At 45.8% G+C, this 24,332-nt stretch overlaps 1 protein-coding gene across 3 annotated transcripts in view; it reads right to left on the bottom strand.

Annotated features, from left to right (window-relative positions):
* Positions 1-24,332, bottom strand: part of LOC141121578 (von Willebrand factor A domain-containing protein 5A-like) — a 155,851-nt gene that overhangs the window by 26,762 nt on the left and 104,757 nt on the right. For 2 of the 3 annotated variants that reach the window (XM_073611216.1, XM_073611223.1), the window contains exons 13-15: positions 21,901-22,004; positions 19,496-19,704; positions 6,954-7,013 (exon numbers count right to left, since the gene is read on the bottom strand). In XM_073611216.1, the coding sequence (XP_073467317.1) occupies positions 6,954-7,013; positions 19,496-19,704; positions 21,901-22,004 (373 nt within the window). The remainder of the gene's footprint in view (positions 1-6,953; positions 7,014-19,495; positions 19,705-21,900; positions 22,005-24,332) is intronic. The other variant, XM_073611232.1, reaches the window with a different exon arrangement.

Genomic DNA, 24,332 nt, shown 5'->3' with positions numbered 1-24,332 from the left:
TGAGACATATGTTGCAAATAGCAGCGGTGCGATCTGATGCACTCGTCTCAAAAAAGGCCCACACCAAAGAACTTTTTGAATAACGCGCAGAGACTGCAGCGCCCTGCACATGTGGAGCTTTGGGGTGTGATGCAGTCAATGTGCTGCCCTTAGGCTGGCCCCTGGAGGGCATCCTGCCTCGTTGGTGATGTGCTGCCGCCTCCTCCTCCTCCTCCTCCTCCTCCTCCTCCTCCTCCTCCTCTCTCCTATCAGGCACCCACGTTGAGTCAGTGACCTCATCATCCCCTCCCTCCTCATCACTGGAGCAAACCTGGCAGTATGCTGCAGCAGGGGGAGCATGACTGCCAGATTGCTGTCCTTCTTGGGCACCCCCTCTGTCCGCGCTCATGTTACTGCCTTCATCGAGCTCAGTATCGTCATCAGAGCCTTCCAAACGCTGGGCATCCTCCTGGAGCATGTACCCAACACTGTGGTCAAACAGTTCGAGGGAATCCTCATGAGGACATGGTGGAGCTAGGGAAGGAGTCACTGATGACATTGAGCTGAGGGAAGAGGCCGCTGCTTTGCCAGACAAAGCACCCTGGGCATGGGTGAGAGAGGATGAGGAGGATGAGGACGGCTTGGTCATCCACTCGACCAAGTCTTCCGCATGTTGCGGCTCAACATGGCCAGCTGCCGAAAAAAAGGCCAAGCGTGTCCCATGGCCACGTGCTGATGAGGATGCACCGTCTCCACGACCAGCACTAGACACAGAGCCTGCTTGCCCTCTCTTATTGGCTTGTGACTGTCTGCCTCTCCTTCTTGGCCTTCCAGACATACTAATGGCCTGTAGCTGCACTAAGCTGGGATAGAACACCTGTAATTTTCTTCAAGTAGCTTTATATACTGTAACCAGACAAGCCTGCCTGTCAGTAGGAAGATAACAGGAACGGATCTAGCTGAACACTGTGAGCAGGACGCACTGTACTAAATGTAAATAGTCTAGCTGCCTGACCGTGGTACTAATAGGATCAAATAGAACACCTGTAATTTTCTTCAGGTAGCTTTATATACTGTAACCAGACAAGCCTGCCTGTCAGTAGGAAGATAACAGGAACGGATCTAGCTGTACACTGTGAGCAGGACGCACTGTACTAAATGTAAATAGTCTAGCTGCCTGACCGTGGTACTAATAGGATCAAATAGAACACCTGTAATTTTCTTCAGGTAGCTTTATATACTGTAACCAGACAAGCCTGCCTGTCAGTAGGAAGATAACAGGAACGGATCTAGCTGAACACTGTGAGCAGGACGCACTGTACTAAATGTAAATAGTCTAGCTGCCTGACCGTGGTACTAATAGGATCAAATAGAACACCTGTAATTTTCTTCAGGTAGCTTTATATACTGTAACCAGACAAGCCTGCCGGTCAGTAGGAATTTAACAGGAACGGATCTAGCTGAACACTGTGAGCAGGACGCACTGCACTAAATGTAAATAGCAGGAACGGATCTAGCTGAACACTGTGAGCAGGACGCACTGCACTAAATGTAAATAGCAGGAACGGATCTAGCTGAACACTGTGAGCAGGACGCACTGCACTAAATGTAAATAGCAGGAACGGATCTAGCTGAACACTGTGAGCAGGACGCACTGCACTAAATGTAAATTGCAGGAACGGATCTAGCTGAACACTGTGAGCAGGACGCACTGCACTAAATGTAAATAGTCTAGAAGATAACAGGAACGGATCTAGCTGAACACTGTGAGCAGGACGCACTGCACTAAATGTAAATAGCAGGAACGGATCTAGCTGAACACTGTGAGCAGGACGCACTGCATTAAATGTAAATAGTCTAGATAGAAGATAACAGGAACGGATCTAGCTAAACTGAATACAGTGTATATATATATATGCAACACCTGGGATGCATATATATACACAATACACTGTAAGTGCAGCTAACTGACTGACTGTTCTGCCTAATCTATCTAACTCAAATCAAATGACACTGTCTCTCTCTCTCTCTATCTCTCAGCACACCGGAACACACACTACACAGGGCCGCCGTGCAGGCGGCCTTATATAGTGTGGGGTGTGTACTAAATCCCCTGAGCCATAATTGGCCAAAGCCACCCTGGCTTTGGCCAATTACAGCTCTCTCTACTGACGGCGCTGTGATTGGCCAAGCATGCGGGTCATAGTGCATGCTTGGCCAATCATCAGCCAGCAATGCACTGCGATGCCGCAGTGAATTATGGGCCGTGACGCGCCACACGAATTTAGCGCGAACGGCCCATAACGTTCGCAATTCGGCGAACGATCGAACAGCCGATGTTCGAGTCGAACATGGGTTCGACTCGAACACGAAGCTCATCCCTACTGGTCAGCTTAAGGAGGACTTGCTGTGACCCTACCCTCCTTGGGATCTTATGTGGTGCAAGTCAGAAAAGGACTCACTTTGACCTGTAGTCCCACCTCTTCAGCCCAGGTGTCACGTACCTTACAGCGGAGCCCGAAATGATGAGGGTGGCCTCTTGCACGGTTCCGGTCCAAGCACCCCTGGTGGTGGGTACAGGGAGTGCGAGGGCAACGAAAGGGTGCAGGTGCCTGCAGGCAGGAGGCTGGAACTTGGAGATATAGGAACCTCTGCTGAGGAGATGTGGAAACTGATCACAAAACTTGTTCAGCGGGAGTCAGATCAGGATCAACTGCAGAATCAGGAACAGGCAGGAGTCGGCAACAGGCTGGCAGCGGGGTACCAAGTCAGAAGGCAAAACCGTAGTCAGGAAGAGGCAGGGGTTGGCAACAGACAGGCAGCAGGGTACAGAGTCAGGAGGCAGAGCCGTAATCATAAGTTCAAGCCAAGGTCAGTATTGCAAGTAGAGGCAGGTTCAGCAGGCAGGGGAGATCCAAGAGAATGGTCAGAAGATAGCCGGGTTTTCAGGAACAAGGTCAATCGGGCAGAGTAACACAACAGGAACACAGGAACAAGCTGAAGACAATCCAGCACTGATGCTAGGCAGACTCTCTGTTTATATAGGGTGCTGTGTGCCAGGATTCGCGCCAGCGTATGTGCGTACGCGCATGCGCATTAGCAACTTAGCACATTGGCACATGCGCATTAGCACATTAACACTTTGGCACATTGGCGCATGCGCGTTAGCATATTAGCGCTTTGTACTCGCGGACGCGCGTTAGCGCACGTGCGCATTCGCATAGAGGTGCCATTGTGCATGTCCACCCTGGATCTCATTTGTCATGCACCTTGGCATTAGCAGTACGAGGATTGGCAGCTGCTGCATGGAGACGGGTGCTTGCTGTGTGAGTTCTCTGACACCAGGGATGTACCTGGACTCAACTTTAATTCTCTCCGTGTGAGTGGATATTGTTTTTTCAATAAATTTGTTTTTTATGATATATACTCAGAGGCGCCCCTTTCCTTGTTTCCTTCCTTTCCTTCCTAGTTTTACTGGAACCCGCTTCTGGTCTTCTTGGTGGCTGCCCTTACAGACTCACCTATATATATTTTCCCCTGATCTCTGCCCTTTGGACTATTAAGGACTACATATTATCATATTGAGGTATCTGAGCATTGCGCCTTTTTACTTGTTAATGCTACCTTCAGAAAATTGGCCACTGGAGAGCAAAGCTGTAATGACAACCCAGTACAACCCCTCCCATTCCCAGTCTGCCTCAATTTGTTATCAAAGAGCAGATCATATAAACAGAAGGGAGGGACCTGTGTCCTGTAATATACTCCAAGAAAATAAATTTAAGCTAAGTCAAAATCCTGTTTTCTTAAACGTACATTACGGGACACAGGAACAATATTCAGGTACACTGGGATATAAAAATGCATTCCAACTGAGGGGTGAGTAACAGAGCAAACAAAGACTAACAGGTCCACACAAAAAAAACAATGGCTTAACAGAAATGGCTTAACATTGTCTACAGGGCTGCCTAAAGAGCCCTAGGACCCAAGTCTTCATTGGATGAGGCCAGAACATCCAACTAGTAAAACTTATAGAAGGTGTGAACAGTGGTAGCCTTACAAATCCGAGAGGCCAATGCCTGATGATGAAAATCCAGGAAGCATTAACTGATCTGGTAGAGTGCACCCTGACAGGTAAAGGGGGGACCTTGTACTTGAGGTAATAAGCTTGAATAATGAGCTGTCAAATCCACCTAGTGATCATGAAATGAGAAGCAGGCTTCAGGAACAAATAGTTAAACTATCAAAGACTGTAGTTGATAAATACATTTGAACAGCTCGCCCCATATTCAAACAATTGAGAGAAATCCCAATAGGATGTTTAGGAGCAGCACAGTGAGACGGTAGAACAGTGTACTAGTTAAGGTGAAAGGAAGAATTTACATTGAGAAGAAAAGAGGCCCTGGGTCTCAGAAGAACCTTGTCCTTGTGTAGCACAAGAAAGGGTTCCTTACAGGTTAAGGCTGTCAACTCACTTTGTAGAAGTAAAATTTGACTTGTAGAAGTGATGGTGAAGAGAAAGGCAACCTTGTTAGTAGGGAGAGACAGAGGAATATCTCTGATAGGTTCAAAGAGCAATCTTTAAAGAACCGACAGAACCAGGTTAAGATCCCATGGAGTCACACTTACCCCTAACGCAGGTGGTAAGATGCTATAGCTAGCTTCTATGTTCTTCACCTATAGCAGCCCCCTTCCCATAAGGCAAGCAGGCCTACCTGTACTCGTTGCCCCAGGGCTTCAACACAATGATATAGTGCCTGGCTACTAAACCAGGGCAGGCACGAACTGAGCAAAACAAGTGGTTCGAAGACAGTCCAGGTACAAACCAGGCAAAGTTTAGAGTAGTCAGGGTCCAATCCATAGTTAAAAGGCAGGCCGAGTTCAGAGAATAGTCAATATCCGATCAGAGATCATAAACAGGGAATTCCAATCAGCAGAGCAGACAAACAGGGAGTTTGGAGCACGTGTTACAAATGCAATATTACAAGCATGAGCTTTCATAGATCCTGCAACATCACAAGCATGGCTTTCATAGATCCTTTAAGGAAATCACAAATATTTTGCTAATTGAAGCTTGTGTGAATGTCATTACATAATGGTATCATGTACCCCTTTGCCTCGTGAAGATCTTCCCAGACACGTCCCCTCTATGCTTTAGAGGTTGCGGCCACTTAGGCTCTCTCTTGCATACATGGTGGACATGCCCCCGTATAAGAGGTTATTGGAATAAAATATTTTAGGGTCACAGGGGCTGCTATCCCCAAAACGCTGCAAGTCGCTTTACTGAACATGAGGCCAAGTAGGCTTTCCAAAAATACGCAGAATTTAGTACATTTTATTTTACTCTGAGCTAAGATCAATATTGCTCATGCTTGGAAGCAGTCCTGTGTCTCCCTAACTACAGCTAAACTAATGATATCATGGATAATGTCACATGAAAAGATGGCGAGCATTCTACAGGACACGGCTAAACAGTTTGAAGCAATCTGGGATCCATGGTCCACCTACATTCACCTCCCCCTGTAATAGTTTAATCATTTCTGTTACTTCCTCCTCTGTAATGGAGGCATTAAGAGTCCCCAGAGCAGAGGAGGTGAGCCTAGGGGTATCTGTGTCTGTTAAATAGGTATGGATGGCCTGGGACAAGTCAGGAGGGGATGGGTTGTGCGGGACACTTGGATCATTATACAGGGTAGAGTAGAAATCATGAAAAAGCTGTGCTATTTTGTTAGGGTGAGATTGAAGGACACCGTTTGTGTCTCTAAGATGTGTAATGGTAGTTGTTGCTGCCCTGTCGCGAAGCTGTTTCTCCAAGAGCGTGTGTGGCTTATTGGCTTTGTCGTAATAAGTCTGTCTAAGCCTAATCAACGCCTTTTCTATCTTACCCAGGTCAATATCTCTCAATCCAGCCCTAACACTGACGAGTTCTCTAAGGATCGCTAGGGACGGGGATGAGAGCAGGTGCGCTTCTAAATGTTTAAGTTTGTCTAAGAGGGCGCAGCGTGTTGCATTAGCGTTCCTTTTCAGGGCAGTAGAAAGCGAGATACATTGGCCTCGGAAGACCGCCTTATGGGCCTCCCACAGAGATGAGGCGGAAATCTCAGGGGAACAATTTTCCACAAAGTACCGCTTCAGGGTTTGTTCCAATTCTACTCTTGATGGGTCATGTTTAAGTAGGAAGTCGTTCAGACGCCAATGGCATTTACGAAAGGAGCTTGAGGAGAGTGCCAGGGGGAGCGTAACCGGGGCATGATCCAACCATGAGATAGCCTGGATATCTGAGTCCATGCACGTTCGCAGAGTCGGAGCATTGACAAAAAAAATAATCTAGTCGTGAGTGGGACTTATGGGGATGGGAATAGAAAGCAAATTGTTTAGCTGATGGGTAGGTGGTAAGCCATGTGTCGAACAGGGCATATTTTCTAGTTAGTTGGCGAAATTGGGTGGCTTTTCTATTGATAGTTACTTGGGTTTTCCCCTGACCCACAGAATGTTTATCAAGACCCGGAGAGTGGATGAGGTTAAAATCCCCTCCAATCACCAGGTATTGATGGGGGGCCTCAAACAGGCGGTCAAGGACCTTAGACAAAAAGGGAATTTGATTCGTGTTTGGGGCATAGACATTGCATAAAGTGAGATTAGCACCCTTCCAAAGGCTTTGGAGGATGAGGTAGTGTCCCAATGGGTCTGAATATAGAGATTGTAACTGGAAGGAGGAACCTTGCTTAAAAAGGATTGCTACCCCTGCTTGTTTATGTGGACCAGAGGCCTGGTACATGTGAGGATAGTGTCTTCGCGCAAATGTCATGGTGCCCGTTTTAGCAAGGAGTGTCTCCTGAATGAAAATAATGTCAGCCTTAGACCGTTTAAACTCTCATAATGCTAGGCTTCTCTTAACATTCGAGTTAAGGCCTTTTACGTTTAGTGAAAATATGTCAATCATGGTGGATACGTTGGGGGGGGAAACGGTAGCTTACCTAGTGGATTTAGTAGGAAGTTCACAAAGCGATTATCCATGGTGGGTGCGGTTTGGAGGTCTGCGACCCCCCGAGCAAGAACCGGGTCCCGGAGATGGATGGCGTCCAAAAGGTTGAGAGGGAGAAAGACGAGAGGAATGGAGAAAACAGTAGGAAAGATGCAGAGAAAAAGGTACAAAAAACAAAAAAAAAACACAAAAATTAGTACAAGATTAAGGTTAGTTAACCATTCACAGTATAACCCACCTACATGAAGTGGTAAGCTGGGAAACTCCGGAGGGCCCCCTCTGACACAGGAGGCAGAGGTGCCACCATCAGAGAAAATGGGGAAGGGAGCCATTCGGAGATCCTCGGGGGGGAGGAGAGGATGGACCCAAGGAGGGGGTGACCCTCTTCCAGGCCTGCCTGCATCAAAATTCAAAAAAGAAAAACTAATTAACAGAAGAAACATGGAACCTGCATTTATCAACTGATAACCAACATATATATAATCATAACTATGACCCGAAAAAAAAAAAATTAGACTATTGATTCGGGGAATTTTAGAGCAATAATAAAATGTAGTCTGTGGATTCAAAAGCAGTGAAGTAAAGGTACAGGGGTTTTCCCTCTTCATAATATTCCCCTAAAGCTTGTCCTTAAACAGAGGGAAAGAAAAAGGGGAGGGATATCCTTCCCAACCAGCCATGCCCTCCCCCTGGGGCAAAAAATTAAGAGGAAGGGGAGAAAGGGAGCAGAAATAGGTAGATAAAAAAGGGGGAGAGGAGAAGAGGGGGAGAGGGAAGAAGGGGGGAGAAGGTAGGGAAAGAGAGGGTGTGTGAGAGAAAGGAGGGATAAGGGGGAGGGGGGTAGTATATCCCGGCTAGCTGTACGAATTCTATCTGATGCTTATAGTCACAATCAAACATGTATTGCTAACATAAAAGAAAACCTTCTTGCTAAATAGGCCCAAACTATGGATGAATAGGATGAGCAAGATTTATCTGCGGGTTCTCAGGTAGAAAAACAGACAAAATAAGTCTGATATCAGACATCAAGGTGGAGAAGGGATTTAAAGAAACAGCAGTTCATCTCTGACGAGGTGGTGGGGAAGGGCCCACAGAGCGCGGTCTTGTACGTTTTCGGCCAGTGACTTGGATCCAAGGGTCTGGACGAGGTGGGGTTACCGGCAGCGGTTCCCACCCAGGGGTAGGTGGGACCGGGATATCCAATTCCCTGCAGAAAGATTGAAGATCTTCTGGATATCGGAGGGTTGTGGACCTCCCATCTTTTTTTGCCGTGAGGCTAAAGGGGAAACCCCAATGATAGTGAAAGTCATGTTCTCTTAACAGGGTGAGAAGTGGTTGCAAGGATCGTCTTTGTTGGAGGGTGATCCATGATAAGTCCGGGAAAAGTTGGATGGAGGCCCCGTCAAAATCAATGGCGTGCATGTTTCGTGCCTTTCTCATAATATCCTCCTTAAGGGTGTAGTTGTGCATCCTACAAATCACATCTCGTGGTCGGGATCCTGGCCCACGGTGGCGCAAAGCTCGATGTGCTCGATCTAGCTTAACTCGCTGATGTTCCGGGCGACCTAGAATGCTGTTGAAAATGGCTTGCAAAGTCACATTCAGGTCTTCCTCCTGGGTCGCCTCTGGAAGGCCTCGGACCCTAATATTGTTACGCCTACCTCTATTGTCAAGGTCTTCAAGATGGCGTTGGAAGTTTCTAAGAGTAGAGGCTTGTGAGGTTAGGCGATCATGTATTTGCGAGAGTTCAATTTTAGTGTCGCATGTTTCCTCCTCCAAAGATGCGACTTTAGTGGACAGTTGATGAAGGTCAGTGCGAAGCATGCTAATCTCAGTTCTACTAGTATCCCGTACTTCTTGGATGAGCATACGGAAGTCTTGTTTTGTGGGCATACAACGGACGTAATCTCGCCAAGATGTACATGTTTCAGGGTCAGGGTCAAAATCCGGTGTGGTGTGAGCATGGAAGCCCTGCACTACGGCCGAGTAGGAAGTTGGCATGGGGGATCCCCTCTGAGGTGGTAGTGAAGGGGGAGTAGTGCTGAATTTTTGGGTTATCATTGGGCCCTGCGGACTCCCCGTGTGAGAATAAGCCCCCTGGAATCCTGATGGCCGTGGGGCCTGGGAGGTGCTGGAGCCTGGACTGTGTCTCTCTGGAGAGGGGAGAGAGAGGGGGCTCTGTCCCTATGTGGCTGGGAGCGTTGTGGTAGGGAACGGGGGTCCCAGTCCGGAGCATAGGAGTCCCAGGAGGGGGACGGCTGGTCGGAGGATACAGAGAACGCGGGTCCTATAAGGCATGGGGGAAAAGTTTGTGACAGGCTGCCCAGTATATGTCCTCCGGAGGGGGCCGGGGGGGCGATCGAGAGGTCGGCAGGGGGGATCAGAGAGTGTGTAGTTGGCAAGTCACCTTCGGATCCGTACCTGTTGTTCCTGCGGTCTATGGAGGCTTGTAGAGAAGGAGAGGGAACGGCTGCTGTGCATGGCGCTGGCGCCATCTTGGCCTCGTGCTGTCCGGCTGTAGCTCCCTGTCCAAAATACTCTGTGATGAGCGGCGGGGGGGCGGAGGAAGAGCGGGTGGTGTGTCCCCTGGGGTCCGCTTCTTTGTTTTTGCACGGTTTGCCCATGATTGATGGCGAAAAGGAGCAGGTTCCAGCTGTGTGCAGGCAGGCCGGAGCGGGAGCTTCAGAGAGACATGTCTGCCCGGGAAGCCATCCAAGCCACGCCCCATTTCAATTCTTTTTATAATAATTTTTAAATAGAAATAATAGAAAATAGTGCACCTAGAACTGCCCAACAGAGCATTGTGCATAAAATCTAAAAAAAATTATAAAAATAAAATTTATATTGACCGTGCTGGCCATGCAGGGCCCAAAAGTTTAAAACAGTGGTGAAACTACCAGGGTCGCAAAGGTCACACTGTCGAGTTGCTGACTGCAGGGCTCTGAGCTGAGAGTGTCTCTCTCATACAGCCCAGAGCCTGCACTGACAATTCCCCTTCCCTCCTCCTGCATACGGATGGTAAAGGAGAAAGACAATCTGCTTCTCCTCCTACAGCCCCTCTCCTCCAGTGTGCACTGCAGGAAGTGTGACAGCTAAATTTAATCATTCAGGTGCTGGTCTTCACACTTCTCGCAGTGCAAGGAGGAGAGGGGTAGGAGGAGAAGGAATAGATTGTCTCTCTCCTCTACCATCCGTGAGAGGGAGGAGGGAGGGGTAACTGTCAGTGCAGGCTCTGGGCTGTATGGGAAAGACACTCTCAGCTCAGAGCCCTGCATCTGGCAGCCTCCCTGGGGCCCCTCAACAGTGCTGTAACACCAGTGCCCAGTCACAAGTGCGACCTTTGCGACCCTGGTAGTTCCACCACTGTTTTAAACGTCTTTAAATGTCTTTTCATCAATTTGCAACAAAGAAGAATTGCCCCGTGGGACTTTAAATGAGGTGAGCACAAAAAGGTCAGAGTATACAAAGTAAACATGGTTTATAATTTTTTTTTTTAATTGTATAACATTCATCATATATGAAATGCATGAACAGAGATGCCAAACCACCTGGCAGTGATAAAACACATTACCAAGCGACCACATACATATATATTTAGAAATGTTGATGTACAGTAATACACAGGCTTGCTTCTTCAGGAGTATACAGTATGTAAATGCAGTGTATCTACAGAATAAAAATGTCAATGAGAAATATTTAACATAAAAATAAATACCATACAGCAAATATGGGGGACCTTACACAAAGAGATCCCATACATATGGACCGAGCCAACGTCTCAAAAGCCAATAAACCAACAGGTGGCAGCAAGGTGTGTCTGTCCCGGGAGCTGAAGGAAAGGAACCAGCAAAGACCCACCTGGGGACAGATGGGGGGTAAGCTTAACATGGGAGCCAAGGAGTGTGACCTTTGATGTCCCTCAATGTCAAACAGGATTTGCAGCTGCAACAAAAGTGTATATCTAAGTATATCTAAGTAGTCATATATGTACTAGGAAGGCCAACCATATGTGTAGTACATATGTGAAGGGTCTATAGAGTGTATGATCCAATCAGGTAATATTATAGACCTATCTGGTAGGTGTATGTACTAGTACATAAAGAAAAATAATAGTATCAGTGGCAGCCCGTGCATTGTGAGTGCATGGGCGCCACCCCTCCCCCCCCTAACATCTCCACCATCCTCCCTATCCATGTGCCCGGCCCCTTTCAGGACACAGGTCATAAATGAATTTCTGTGGAGGGGTTGGATGGAAGTGTGTTTTTTCTAGCACCTGATTAGAGCCAGAGGCTCTAATAGGTTTCAAAATATGGTGGGCTCACCCAATTGTGTGACCATAGCAAAATTTTTGCTATTTTCACACTACAGTTACTCCCCGCCAATCAGGAGGCAGGTCAGTGAAACCTGTTTCCTGATTAGCCAAAGCGCCAGGCGATCCTATTGGATGCCTAGTGCTGTGGAAGAGGAGACAAGCTGGATCTGCACCCCCAGAAGAAAAGCACACCAGCCACCACTGCATAGTATACAAGCAAAACAAGTAGAAAAGTGTGGGCATGGAAACAGATGGGAGGTGAGGTGCAAAGCAATATTGATGGGGACAACAATGAAAGGGAAACTGTGATGAAGAAAATAAATAAATAAAAACAAAAACAGAAAAAAGGTGACATGTGAACTCACTTGCACAGGTGTAGAAATAGGTGTCATGTTGCATGCTAGTGAAGAGTAAGATTGCTTATGCTTACCATGATACATGTGTCTTGAACATGTGAAGTCTGTGGCCATGAAGAGAGAAATCCATTGATGCTAATCCCTTCATATATACCCCCCAGAGGGCGCAGCAGGTTCCACCCAAACACCATGTGCAGGTGGCCGAATGGACGAGTATAATAAACGCTCGCCGCTAGATGGGGAGAGCGCACATGCGCGAGCATCCTCCAAGCCATCTGGGATGACATAGTAGTACAAACGCGGTGATGCCGCTGGGGAGCAGGCATCCCGTGGTTGGCATACAGACATGGCGCCGATGTATAGGTGGCCCCTCTTGTCAATGGAAAGGAGGGGACAGCAAGGGAGGAATACCCCCCGATGTACATCGCAGCTCCCGGGGCATGGCAGATCTCACAGCCACCGATGGGAAACAGCTGAAGGGATAGGCAAAGAAGTGGGCCTGTAAAAAGGATGACATAAAAATCCTTAATAAAAACTATATGCAAATGTATTGACCGAGGGCAGCAGCAGACCAAAGTTGGGCATGTAGGCGTCTTCCACCTGGGTTCAAAATATACATAAGAAAATGGTCTGGTGTTTCCAGTGACACACCTCCATCCCCAAATTTAAGCAATCTGAGCAGAGTCCCATCACGAACAATTAGATAGACTGAGCTCTTCAGAACACCAATGTCCCCTTTAACACACAGCTGGCTCTCTTCTAGCATCAGGGGAGTGGCAGGAGCCCACAGTCTCTAGGATCTCTAACACCAGTCTGTACTCATAAATGTCCTCAGCTGTTGGTTGCCTCAGCCAAAATCTTCCAGACACATTTACCAGTAATATCAGACTAGATGCTTAGATGACAGCCCCTGAGTCAGCTTTCAGCAACTTTCAGCAACTTTCAGCATCCACGCCCCCCAGCTAGCCCAGCTGTGTTCTCATGAAGAGCAAGTACATAGCAGAGTTGCCTAAGAGTACAAGGCTGAGATCCTCTCCTGCAGGACAAGATAATTCTGTTCCAGGTCTCAGACTATTTATATCCATTTCCCAGCAGCCATCTGTGCAGGGTCCACAGGGATCGGCTGGGACCAGTGGCGGCTGGTGCTCAAAATTTTTTGGGGGGAGCAAACAAACTGAAAAAAAAAAACAATTGCAGCTACTGTGCCATCAAACGCAACCACTGTGCCATCAAGCGCAGCTACTGTGTCATCAAACGCAGCTACTGTGTCATCAAACGCAGCCACTGTGCCATGAAACGCAGCCACTGTGACATCAAACGCAGCCACTGTGCCCATCAATTGCTGACACTGCCCATCAATTTCTGCCAGTGTGCCCATCAATTGCCGCTACTGTGCCCATCAATTTCTGCCAGTGTGCCCATCAATTTCCGCTACTGTGCCCCATCAAATGCTTCCAGTGTGCCCATCAATTGCCGCTACTGTGCCCCATCAGATACTGCCAGTGTGCCGATCAATTACCGCTACTGTGCCCCATCAGATGCTGCCAGTGTGCCCATCAATTGCCACTACTGTGCCCCATCAGATGCTTCCAGTGTGCCCCATCAGATGCCATCAGTGTGCCCCATCAGATGCCGCCAGTGTGCCCCATCAGATGCTGCCTGCACTTACCTGTCTCAGGGCGGGTAAGCGGCAATCTCCTGCATGTCCTCCATGTCTTTTTCCGTCCTCTCTCAGGCTCTCAGGTGTCCAATCACAGCGCCTAATGCTTCAGCCAATCAGGTAACAGACCCGGTAACCTGATTGGCTGAGAGGTGGATTCAGTGTTAGGAAAGCAAATTCCTTTGCTTTCCTAACACACAGCTGAGGGATCAGCGAACGCCCAGCATGGCGCCCGCTAATCACTGTTTTGGGCGCCTATTAGAGCCTTCTAATGCATAGATAGATAGATAGATGCATGAATCTATCTATGGTAATAGAGCAGTGCAGGAGAGAGGGGGTGGCGCTCCTGCGTCCTTTATGGACGCACCGCCACTGGCTAGGACAGTATAAATATTCATGCTGCCCATTTACATTACTCCATGCCTATGTTCCGGAACTGCCCAGAGGGCATTGAAAATACAGGAAGAGAGCAATCAAGCCTGTGAAACACAAAACCAACCATACCAATCAAATGCAGCTACACTAATTACAGTGAAACAAACTACATTTACCTAATCCTAGAACCTATCTAGGAGGGTTAGAGGTGCAGGCTCCAAGGAGCCTGTATCTCTCACCAGTTTTTGTCCTTTTCAGGGAGAGAGTGCCATCAGACAGGGTTTACCACAGCCTTTTGAAGTAGAATAATAACGTATGGAACCAGGCAGGACTTCAGTGATGCAGGTTTTCTTTATTTGACTCATACGAGGAGACAAGTTACAACAAAAGGACAGATATTTGTCCATTGGTTCTGACCTCTATGACCCATGCAATAGGGCAGCATACATAGAGTTTAGCCTTATGAGCTCCTATCTGACTTGTCTGTCTAATGCCGGGTACACACGAGCGGACTTTACGGCAGACTTTGCCCATGGGACTGGATTTCATCAGACAATTAGATCGTGTGTGGGCTCCAGCAGACTTTGTTTTCTCAAAAGTTGGACGGACTTAGATTTGAAACATGTTTTAAATCAATCCGTCGAAATCGAGTCCGGTCCAAAAGTCTGCTAGTTCGACGGACAAAAAGCAACGTTAGGGCAGCTATTGGCTACTGGCTATGAACTTCCTTGTTTTAGTCCGGTCGTACGTCATCACGTACGAATTCGACGGACTTTGGTGGATTGTGTGTAGGCAAGTCCGTTCATTCAGAAAGTCCGTCGTAAAGTCCGTCGAAAAGTCCGCCGGGCAAAGTCTGTCGTAAAGTCCGTTCGTGTGTACGTGGCATTACAATTGTAAAACTTGCATTTATATACCCTTTTACAAGCCTTATCTTAGCCATCTCTTCTAGATATGATTGGTTGCTAAGATCTATGTCAATGTAACTATCCATAAATCTGATATCTGTTCTACAACCAGACAAACTTATTCATTCCCAGAATTCCTGTATGTTCATTAAAGTGATTTATAACTGTTTTTTTCCAATTAAAAACACCTGTGTAGAGACAGTATGGCACCCAGCTGTGTTAAATCAACCCTCCTTGTCCTGTTAAGACTTCAGAACTTCAAGCATAACAGATTTATGACTTTGGGAGAATGAGCTTTCAATAACCCCACCAAATGTGTTATGTCTTAATGTTTTTCACTATACAATCCTATGTGCATGTATACATATATGGGTTTCACAAAAAAGTACTGTATCATCTACATAATATATATATATATATATATATATATATATATATATATATATATATATATATATATATATATATATATATATATATATATATATATACATATACACATACACATACACACATATATATATATATATATATATATATTTTTTTTTTTTTTTTAATACAAAGCCAATTACTTTATTCAATATTGTCTAATTATTAATATATACATACATATTAGTATTTCCTTATTCAATGTATTTTAACAGTTTTAATGAGGGCACAAGCAGACCTGTGTTTGACCCTGTCAAACTTAATTAATGTACTGTAACTTTCCCATATTCCATATAATTATTTATAAACCACCTGTATAAGATGTTCTTATCTTATCAGGCTGTGATCCATCTGCTGTCAAGTGTTTTCTTTTCTAATTAGCGCTTACTTAAAACTAAAAATTAACTATCCTAATGAACTTTCACCCAGTAAACTATCTTATAAAAAATATCAGAAAGAAGCAAAGAGGTCATCTAAAGTTCAACATGAAATGAAGACTTTCTATATCTATGGAAAACATAGTATACATTAATAAAGATTAAAAAAACTATTGTTTTACTTATTGAATAATAATATTGATAAAACCACTACCATATAATAATAATAATAATAATAATAATAATAATAATAATAATATGAATAATAATTATATTATCAATAAAACATATGCAAATTAATATCATAAAATATATATTGGTTAATATGAAATTCTACTAAACTTTGACATGTAAAACACCCTGTGGCCGACCCAACCTGTTGCACCATGGATACCTAGGTGAGAGCCTAATACAGAGTTCAGTGCAAAGACACATTGCAGGCCAGCCCCACTGCTTATTCTGTGTAGGATCTGGTACAGCTTCTGTGCCAATGCCCAGAAGTAGCTGGCTGAGAAACCTGCAAAATGACCCTCTTCTGGATCTACATCTACTTGAAAAGACTTGCTAGATAAAAAAGGAAATCTTGATAAAACAAAAAAGCCCATCATTTTCTCAGGAGAGAGAAGGCATCCTTTCTCCTAGGACGCTAGCAAAAAGACAGACGGATAAAGGGAGAGGTTATACTGGACTGCCCTAACAAATTTGCTCTTCCAATCTCCTGAAGGCAGCAGCATAAACCTGTGTGCCGAAATCTTTATTTTGCAAATAACCATGTCATACAAGGTATACCCATTACAGCATTGCAAGAGAATTAGAGGTTCACTGGTCTCCCTTCCCTCTATCCAGCGGCACCATGCCAGGTAGTTTAGGAGCTAGCAGGGAAACCGGGAGGGTTATACATATTTCACAAACTTGTTTTTTTAAAGAATAAATTCACCTTTGGGGAACATGGTGGAACATGAAACATGTTCCCGCTCCTGCAGCTCTTCCCTCAATCTCCTCTCCCCCTGTGACAATGGACCGGGGATCTTTTCCCCTCACCCACTCTCTCAATTTGAAAAGATTGCGGTGGTGCAGTGCTCTGCCCACACAGCCACGTCATTCATTCACAGAGTTCTGTGAATGATTCGAATACAGAATACAAAATACTTTTATTAATCCCAAAGGGAATTGGGAAATTATTTTGACACAGACACACTAACAAAGACAGCACAACATCACAACAATAACTTCACAAGATACAAAAACACAACAAAATGACAAATAACAGCCATTAGCACCAAATAAACAAAATTAAAAACTACACTACAAATAAAACATTCATAGAATTAAAATTCAACATAGAATGAATAACACAGATTAAAAAACAGACAAACTACAAAATACAAATAATATACCAGTTTCTCTAACACCCCCCAAATAATAGCCAACACAATACCAACATACTATAGAAACACAAAATCCTGATCATAAACCAGAATTATATATTTTGATTGCCACAGGCAAAAATGATTTCCTGTTTCACTCTGTGGTGCATCGTGGGTGCAACAATCTGTCACTGATGGTACTCGGCAGACTGACTACCGTATTGTGGAGTGGGTGGGAGGAGCTGTCCAAGATTGAATGTAACTTGAACATTCTTAGGGCCGGGTCATTGATTGGGGTTCACCCAGAGTACTGGACAGATTTGGGTCTGTGGAGCACATATTTTCTTGGTCGTTCCCAGAAGAAGGCTCAAGTGAGTAGGAGTGGGAGACAGGAGAGTCCACCTCAACAGAAACCCAGTCAGAGGCAGTGGAGGAACCACAACCCCCAGTATGGACCCCAGTTCAAACCAGCAGACTTTTCATCAGTCGGCCTTCCACTACCCAGACCAGGGCACCCACATACAAGCAATGGGTCATCAAGGCCCAGGATGCTTGGGTCCTGCCTGGCAGAGGGAAACCCAAGGAACTGCCCAGGCTCTCCCGTTTCCAAAGGGAGGTTCAACGCAGCGTTGCTCTGAAATGGGGCCTTGACTACCCTTATGTCCCATCCCAAGTCATAGATGTCATTGAGAACTCAAACCGACGCGTTTCGTCACACAGGACTTCGTCTGGGGTCGAGTCTGGATGAAGTCCTGTGTGACGAAACGCGTCGGTAGGACTCCACTGCCGCCATTTTTATACACAAGTGCTTTTTTACCTCTGAAATGTAAGTGTTTCTCTTTAAATAAAAATCTATGTTTTTTACAGAATTACACAATATGGCCCCCTCTTTATTCTATGTGGGTTATGTCCGAGGACGTTTAAACTTCTACATGGAGAAGATACTCCTGCGAAAGAACCTTTAGGATTCCACCTTCAGTTTGCCTTCGGGGCTCCCCCTCTATTGCCAGTGGGCAATTTAAGCCTGTTTGACTCATACAGCATATGCTTTGTGGGTCCCAACTTTCTGGTAAGCCTCCATTCACTCGGGTGGTGGTATCTGCACAATCTTATGCAGTGGCGTCTCCAGCTTTCAAATTTAGGGGGGGCACATGGGGGGACAGGGACAAAAGTAGGGGGGCAACTATAAAATGCATATATATATATATATATATATATATATCCTGGGGCCCTTTACTACGACCCCACAACGGGCCCTTTCACATGTTCTGCAGTGAGCTCCCTTCCTACTGTATTGGGGTCCCCCAAGGTGGCAGAAAACAAGAGATATATGTCACCAGCATATCAAGAAAATAAAAGGATCCAAAGCAGTGGGAGAACTATCAGGGTTGCAAAGGTTGTCTTGCCTCCGGGCCCTCGTGTTCTGCCACTGTGGGGTTCCCCAGCCTCCTCTTGCTGTCCTGCCCCTGCTATTGACAGCGCTGGTCTGGCATCTCTTGGAATTTACAGGCTGGTCCTCCTGTCCTAAGGACAGGAGAAATCAGTCTGTTTTTTCAGTAACTGAGAGTCCTGGTGGAGTCCTTCCTGCAACTCGCTCTTCTCCCTGCCAATGAGGATGCAGGTGAAGGAGCAGATCGGACGGCCGTGGTTGTGTGAACGCTCGCATTATGCAGTGTCAGCGAGCAGGGGAGGGGGGAGGAATCATCCGCAGGAGCTGACGGGGGACTCTCTCCCTCTTAGACATTGATTTTTTGTAAAAAAAAAAAAAAATTTTTTTTTTTTTTTTTTTTGGGGGGGGGGGGGGGGGCACATGGTGGGGCACAGCATAATGTTGGGGGGGTCAGGGCCCCCTCTGGCCCCCCCCCCTAGGGTCGCCATTGATCTTATGTTCACATGCATCGGATCACCTTGAAGGCTTCCAAGACTGCATAATTGTTTTTGTGTTTCTACCAGTGCTGCTAGGCAGTAAAAGTTTGACCCATATAGTACATGCTAATTTTGGGTCCAATATCTCTGGTACGCCTTCATCTATTTTTGGGACAGTATTGTCACTAATATAATTGTTTATTCACGTGGTGACTATAACGGTTCACATAATGATGGACTTTGACTTATTCAAAATGGACATTTATTAGTATATGATGATATTTGTTGATATCCTATATTTATCACTTTTCATCATTTTTCACCTTTTGTATTATTATTAGCGCTACACTTGTTTATATATACGGCAGACCTCTGGCCTAGTAACAAGATAGCAAATTTAGCCAGCATCTGGGATTATTCAGAGTTATCTCTTTTGTCAAGTGAAGATGATGGGACAGGAAGATTACTATTTTACAGTGGAAGTTTTGTGCAGGAGGAGAGAAGTCCTGGGAGCAATAGTCTGCAGGAGTTGATGCAGAGGAGGAGCAATAGTCTGCGTGGGTTATGCAGGGAAAGTGACTGTAAATGTTAGAGTCCATCAGTTCTTCAAGGCTCAACCTATTCTACGAATTTCTTTAAATATGATGGCAAAGTAAACTGTTCTATGGGCATCCCATATTCCCTTTCCCCAACCAAGTTATATCCCCCAATAAACAAAAACAAAACAACGCAAATGACTGTTTATTGTCTCTGAGAGTGATAGATGGAGGGCTGGCAGCAGTGTGATTTGGTGGATGTTAGTAACTAGTAGCAACCATCCGCTACACACATGTCTAATATCACCGCTAATGATCAGTCTGCAATATTCAAACATTAAAGCTATATACCTGGAACTGGGACATCCTTACGCATAGGAGGTACCTCCACACATGTCTTGGTGTCCTTGTTGACAGCTACATAGGCTGTGAGAGAGGAGACAACACCAGACTGCAGACTGGTCTCCAAGATTTTCTTCTTCACCTCTTCAGACTTAGACTCTGTTCCATGTTCCAGCTCAGAGATCAGAGCTTTGGCTGCCAGTCTGTGGATGGTGGGCCTGAAAGAGGAAATACAGCACATGAGGAGACCAGAGCCCATCTTGTTTGTGGGTAGTGAGTTAAAGAAAATGGACAGCGCACAAGGACACCAGATCTCTGCCACTCTGTGGATGGTTGGTGAGAGAAGATAGTGCATGGGAGACCAGAGCTCTGCCAGTCTATGGATGAAGTTTGAGAGAAGTGCATGAGTAAACCAGAACTCCGTCAGTCAGTGTATGGTAGGTGATAGAGGATAGACAGTGCATGAGGAGACACGAGCTCTACCAATCTATGTATCTGGATAAGCCCGCGGTTGCAGTCAAACGTAACTTCGACTCGAACATCGGGTGTTCGTTTGTTCTAAAACAAAACGAACATATGGGGCAGAATGCCCCATAATGCACTGCGAGATCGCAGTGCATTGCTGTATGATGATTGGCCAAGGCATGCACCTGACCTGCATGCTTTGGCCAATCACTGTGCGTTCTGCTGGGAGAGACATAATTGGCCAAAGGCAGGGTGCCTTTGGCCAATCATGGCACAGGGTGACCAAGTCCACACCCCACGCTATATAAGGCTGCTTACAGAGCGGTCGTGTGTAGTGTTGTTGGCGGGACAGAGAGATAGCTTGAGTTAGATTAAGCAGGCAGGTTATTCAGTTAGTGGGAGTGTATTTGATATATACAGTATATATACAGTCAGTCTAGAATATATATATATATATATATATATATATATATATATATATATATATATATACACTCTGTATTCAGTGTAGCATATATCTACAGTGCATTCCGTGGTGTGCAGTTGCTAATATATATATATATATATATATATATATATATATATATATATATACTCTGCATTCAGTGTAGCCTATATCTACAATGCATTCCGTGGTGTACTGTTTCTAATATACTTCAGGCAGTGTACAGTGTGAGGAAGGAAGTAATGTGAGTAATGTGAGCCTAGAGAGAGGGGCTGCAGAAAAAGGACAAGAAACTGGCATTCATGTTTCACAGCAGGACCCGTTCCTGCGCCCAACAAAAGTATCTGTGAGGGGTTACAGTGTTGTAGCACCACCACAACTGCCTAAGGCCCAATTTTTCTGCCCCTGTTTAACAGGGGCATGTTATTCCAGTTTTTGATTTAATATTTCACAGCAGGGTCCATTCCTGCGCCCAACAAGAGTAACTGTGAGGGCTTACAGTGTTCTGATGCCACCAAAACCAAAGGCCCAATTTTTCTGCCCCTATTTAACAGGGCCATGTAATTACAATTCTTAAGATAATATTTCACAACAGGGCTTGTTCCTGCGCCCAACAAGAGTGTCTGTGAGGGGTTACCACCAACACCTAGGGCCCAGTTTTCTGCAGAGTATATAGGGCAGGCCGTACAGTATATATACTGCTGTTCAGAGTATATAGTGCCTGGGGGCCTGGGGGACCCCTACGCCATTTAGAAAAAAAAACTTGCAGTGCTGTTCCCCTTAATATCCATACCAGACCTGAAGGGCCTGGTATAAATTTTGGGGGGGACATCCACGACATTTTTTGGGGGGGTATTTTTATCTATATTGCCGGGATGTGATAATACATTACATTACATTACAGTTTTAAATGACTTTTTTTCCTTTAGAAATGGCATTTTGCTGTGATACTGTTCTAAACATGGGAAAAATTTGCTACTTTACAGGCATACTAAGGAAACCCCCCACGCACGACATATAAAGGAAAATTGTATTTTAATTGTTTCACTTTAAGCATTATTAAAATCACTGATCCCGCAAAAGCGGCCGTTTTTAAAACTTTTTTTGCATTTATCCATGTCCCCTGGGGCAGGGCCCAGGTCCCCAAACACTTTTTATGGCAATAACTTGCATATAAGCCTTTAAAATTAGCACTTTTGATTCTTCATGTTCATGTCCCATAGACTTTAACGGTGTTTGCTTGTTCATACAAATTTTTTGCCTGTTCGCATGTTCTGCTGCGAACCGAACCGGAGGGTGTTCGGCTCATCCCTATCTATGTATACTGGACCTAAAAAACGATAGACAGTGCATGAGAACATTACAGCTTTGCCAGCCTGTGGATGGTGGGTGGGAGAAGACAGACAGTGCATGAGGAGACATAAGCTCTGCCAGTGATGGTGATCCTTTAAACGACATGGGATTTTTTACCGATGATATAGGTTTCAATATATTTAATACTGACCTTTCCAAACTCTGCACATCCAAGGGGAAACGAAGGTCATTCTTTACAATGTCATTTTGTAACTTGTACTGCAGACAGACCACACCTTCAGCTTCATTCTCCACCTAGGAAAATTATTTCAAGAATGTAAATCTCAAATTGCTCAATGCTCTGAAATTTATATATAAGAGATAGAGATGGGCCTGATGTTCGAGTCAATGTAAATCCATTGATTGCTGCTGATTGGCCAAAGCATGCACCTGACCCGTATGCTTTAGCCAATCACAGCACGATGTACTGTGAGAGCCATGATTGGCGAAAGGCAGGGTGCCTTTCGCCAATCATGGCTCAGGGACGTAACTAGAAATCACAGGGCCCCATAGCAAAATGTTGTATGTGCCCCCCCCTGCAAACAGCCCCCCCCCCCCAAAAAAAAAACTAATGCCATTGAACAACAGATTTCCAAACTCATGTGGCACAGTACCCAGGCAACAGCTTATATTAATTTCGCACAACAAATCAAAAATTTAAATAACCATATAATAAATAAAATGCAAAATTCAAAGCAGTATACTGTATGCTGCTATTCATGGGCACAGTGCGGCTGCTATTTATGGGCACAGTAAGGCTTCTATTCATGGGCACAGTGTGGCTGCTATTCATGGGCACAGTAAGGCTGCTATTCATGGGCACAGTGTGGCTGCTATTCATGGGCACAGTGCGGGGGGGGGGGGGGGGGGGTAACATGCAGGAAGACAGTCAGATCACCAACACTGCAGAACACCAGTGTGAGCCCACATCATAGTACACATGACCAGGTACTGCACAGGCTGCTGAAAGAAAACTCCTTATCTGCAGAGAGGGAGGGGGAGAGGAATTTGGGAGCAAGCAGGAAGGGAGAGAGGGGGAGAGGCCGGTCACAGCTCACTCACTTGAAAGGAAGGAACCAGCAAAATGCTTAGTCACCAGCTTGCAGAGCGTCCCATACAGAACACCGTCTGCTCTCAGTTTAAATGTTCCCACCCACACAACCTAATCACAGACGCAGCACATGGGCTGCTCAGAGTGTGGGCAGGCACAGTGAGAGAGGGGGCTGGAGGAGGCGGAGCGAATCCACCCTCTTCCATTCGGCTTTGCTGTGAATGGATACAGAGTGTCAGCTCAGAAGCAGGGAACAGCGCTGTGACAGGACAGATGTCCGCTCACAGCACAAACGTTCCTGCACGCTTCTGGGCTGTTACCCAGCCCTGTCAGCTCCCCTCCGGATTCGCCCGAGCAGTAATGCACATGCGCAGTTCTCAGTTTGCAGCACATCAGCCTTTTTACGATCAATCAGCCAAGCCTGCTCCTGCTCATCCTCACTGGGCTCCACTCGGCTGCAGGCCCCATAGCGCCCGCGTGGGTCGCTATGACGGTAGTTATGCCCCTGGCCCCACACTATATAAGCCTGCTTACATGGCAGCCGTGTGTGCAATGTATTAGTGGAGATTAGGCAGGTTAGTTAGTGTATTGTGCGGTCAGTCAGTTTAGTGCAGTCAGTGTGTAGTGTGTATAATGCAGTGTAGTGTGTATAATACAGTGTAGTGCAGTGTGTATAATGCCGCGCAGTGCAGTGTGCATAATACAGTGTAGTGCAGTTTTTATAATGCAGTGTAGTGTGTATAATACAGTATAGTGCAGTGTGTATAACACAGTGTAGTGTAGTGTGAATAACAGGGTTGTGGTGCTACTGAAGTGTTAGTTTGTACAACACTTCTGTGTCACCAATGATCCCATTTTCTTTTCATGAATCATCTTTTATTTTCATTTCCTTTTTTTTGCAGTATCGGGTTCTGTTGCTGCATTATTAGCATTATTGGTGGTTGCGGATATGGTGCATCCTCTGCAGGTGGGGCATGCTTGTCCTTTTTATCTGCTGCTGGCCGTGTTATTGAGCCACAACATGCAGAAGAGTTGGTGGAGTAGATAACTAAGCCATGCTCATCCTCCTCATCTTCTGTCACCCAGGCTCATACTAGTTTGCCTTCCACCGCAGCTGCCAAAGTGGCCTATTCCACCAGCTCCTTGTCCACAGTTACTCCTTCTGTAACCCCACCATCATGCACGGAGGAGTCGCCAGAATTATTCAACCATAGTGTCGGTTACATGCTGATGGAGGATGCACAGTGTTGGAGCTTGTCCTGCTACCACGCCTCCAAAAAGCTGGCGGTGATTCTGCCACATCTGTCTGCTCCACCCCCTCCTGGCCTCTTCTGTTGAATTTTCCTCTAAACCAGCAGTGCCTTCTAAGTGTTCAAGGGGCTACGCAAGCAGTCAGGCTAAAAGATGCTATGCGGTGCTTCAGTTGGTCTGTCTAGGGGACAGGAGCCACACCGGGGCAGAGAATCTTTCAGCTCCGGAGGGGCAGGCTCAGAGGTGGTCAGAGGACGAGCGGTGAAGAAGGCGGCTGGCTG

The sequence above is a fragment of the Aquarana catesbeiana genome, linkage group LG01 (assembly GCF_042186555.1).
Source record: "Aquarana catesbeiana isolate 2022-GZ linkage group LG01, ASM4218655v1, whole genome shotgun sequence".
Taxonomy (NCBI): Eukaryota; Metazoa; Chordata; class Amphibia; order Anura; family Ranidae; genus Aquarana; species Aquarana catesbeiana.
Note: the sequence above shows the minus strand (reverse complement) of the source record. Positions and strands in the feature narration are given on the sequence as shown.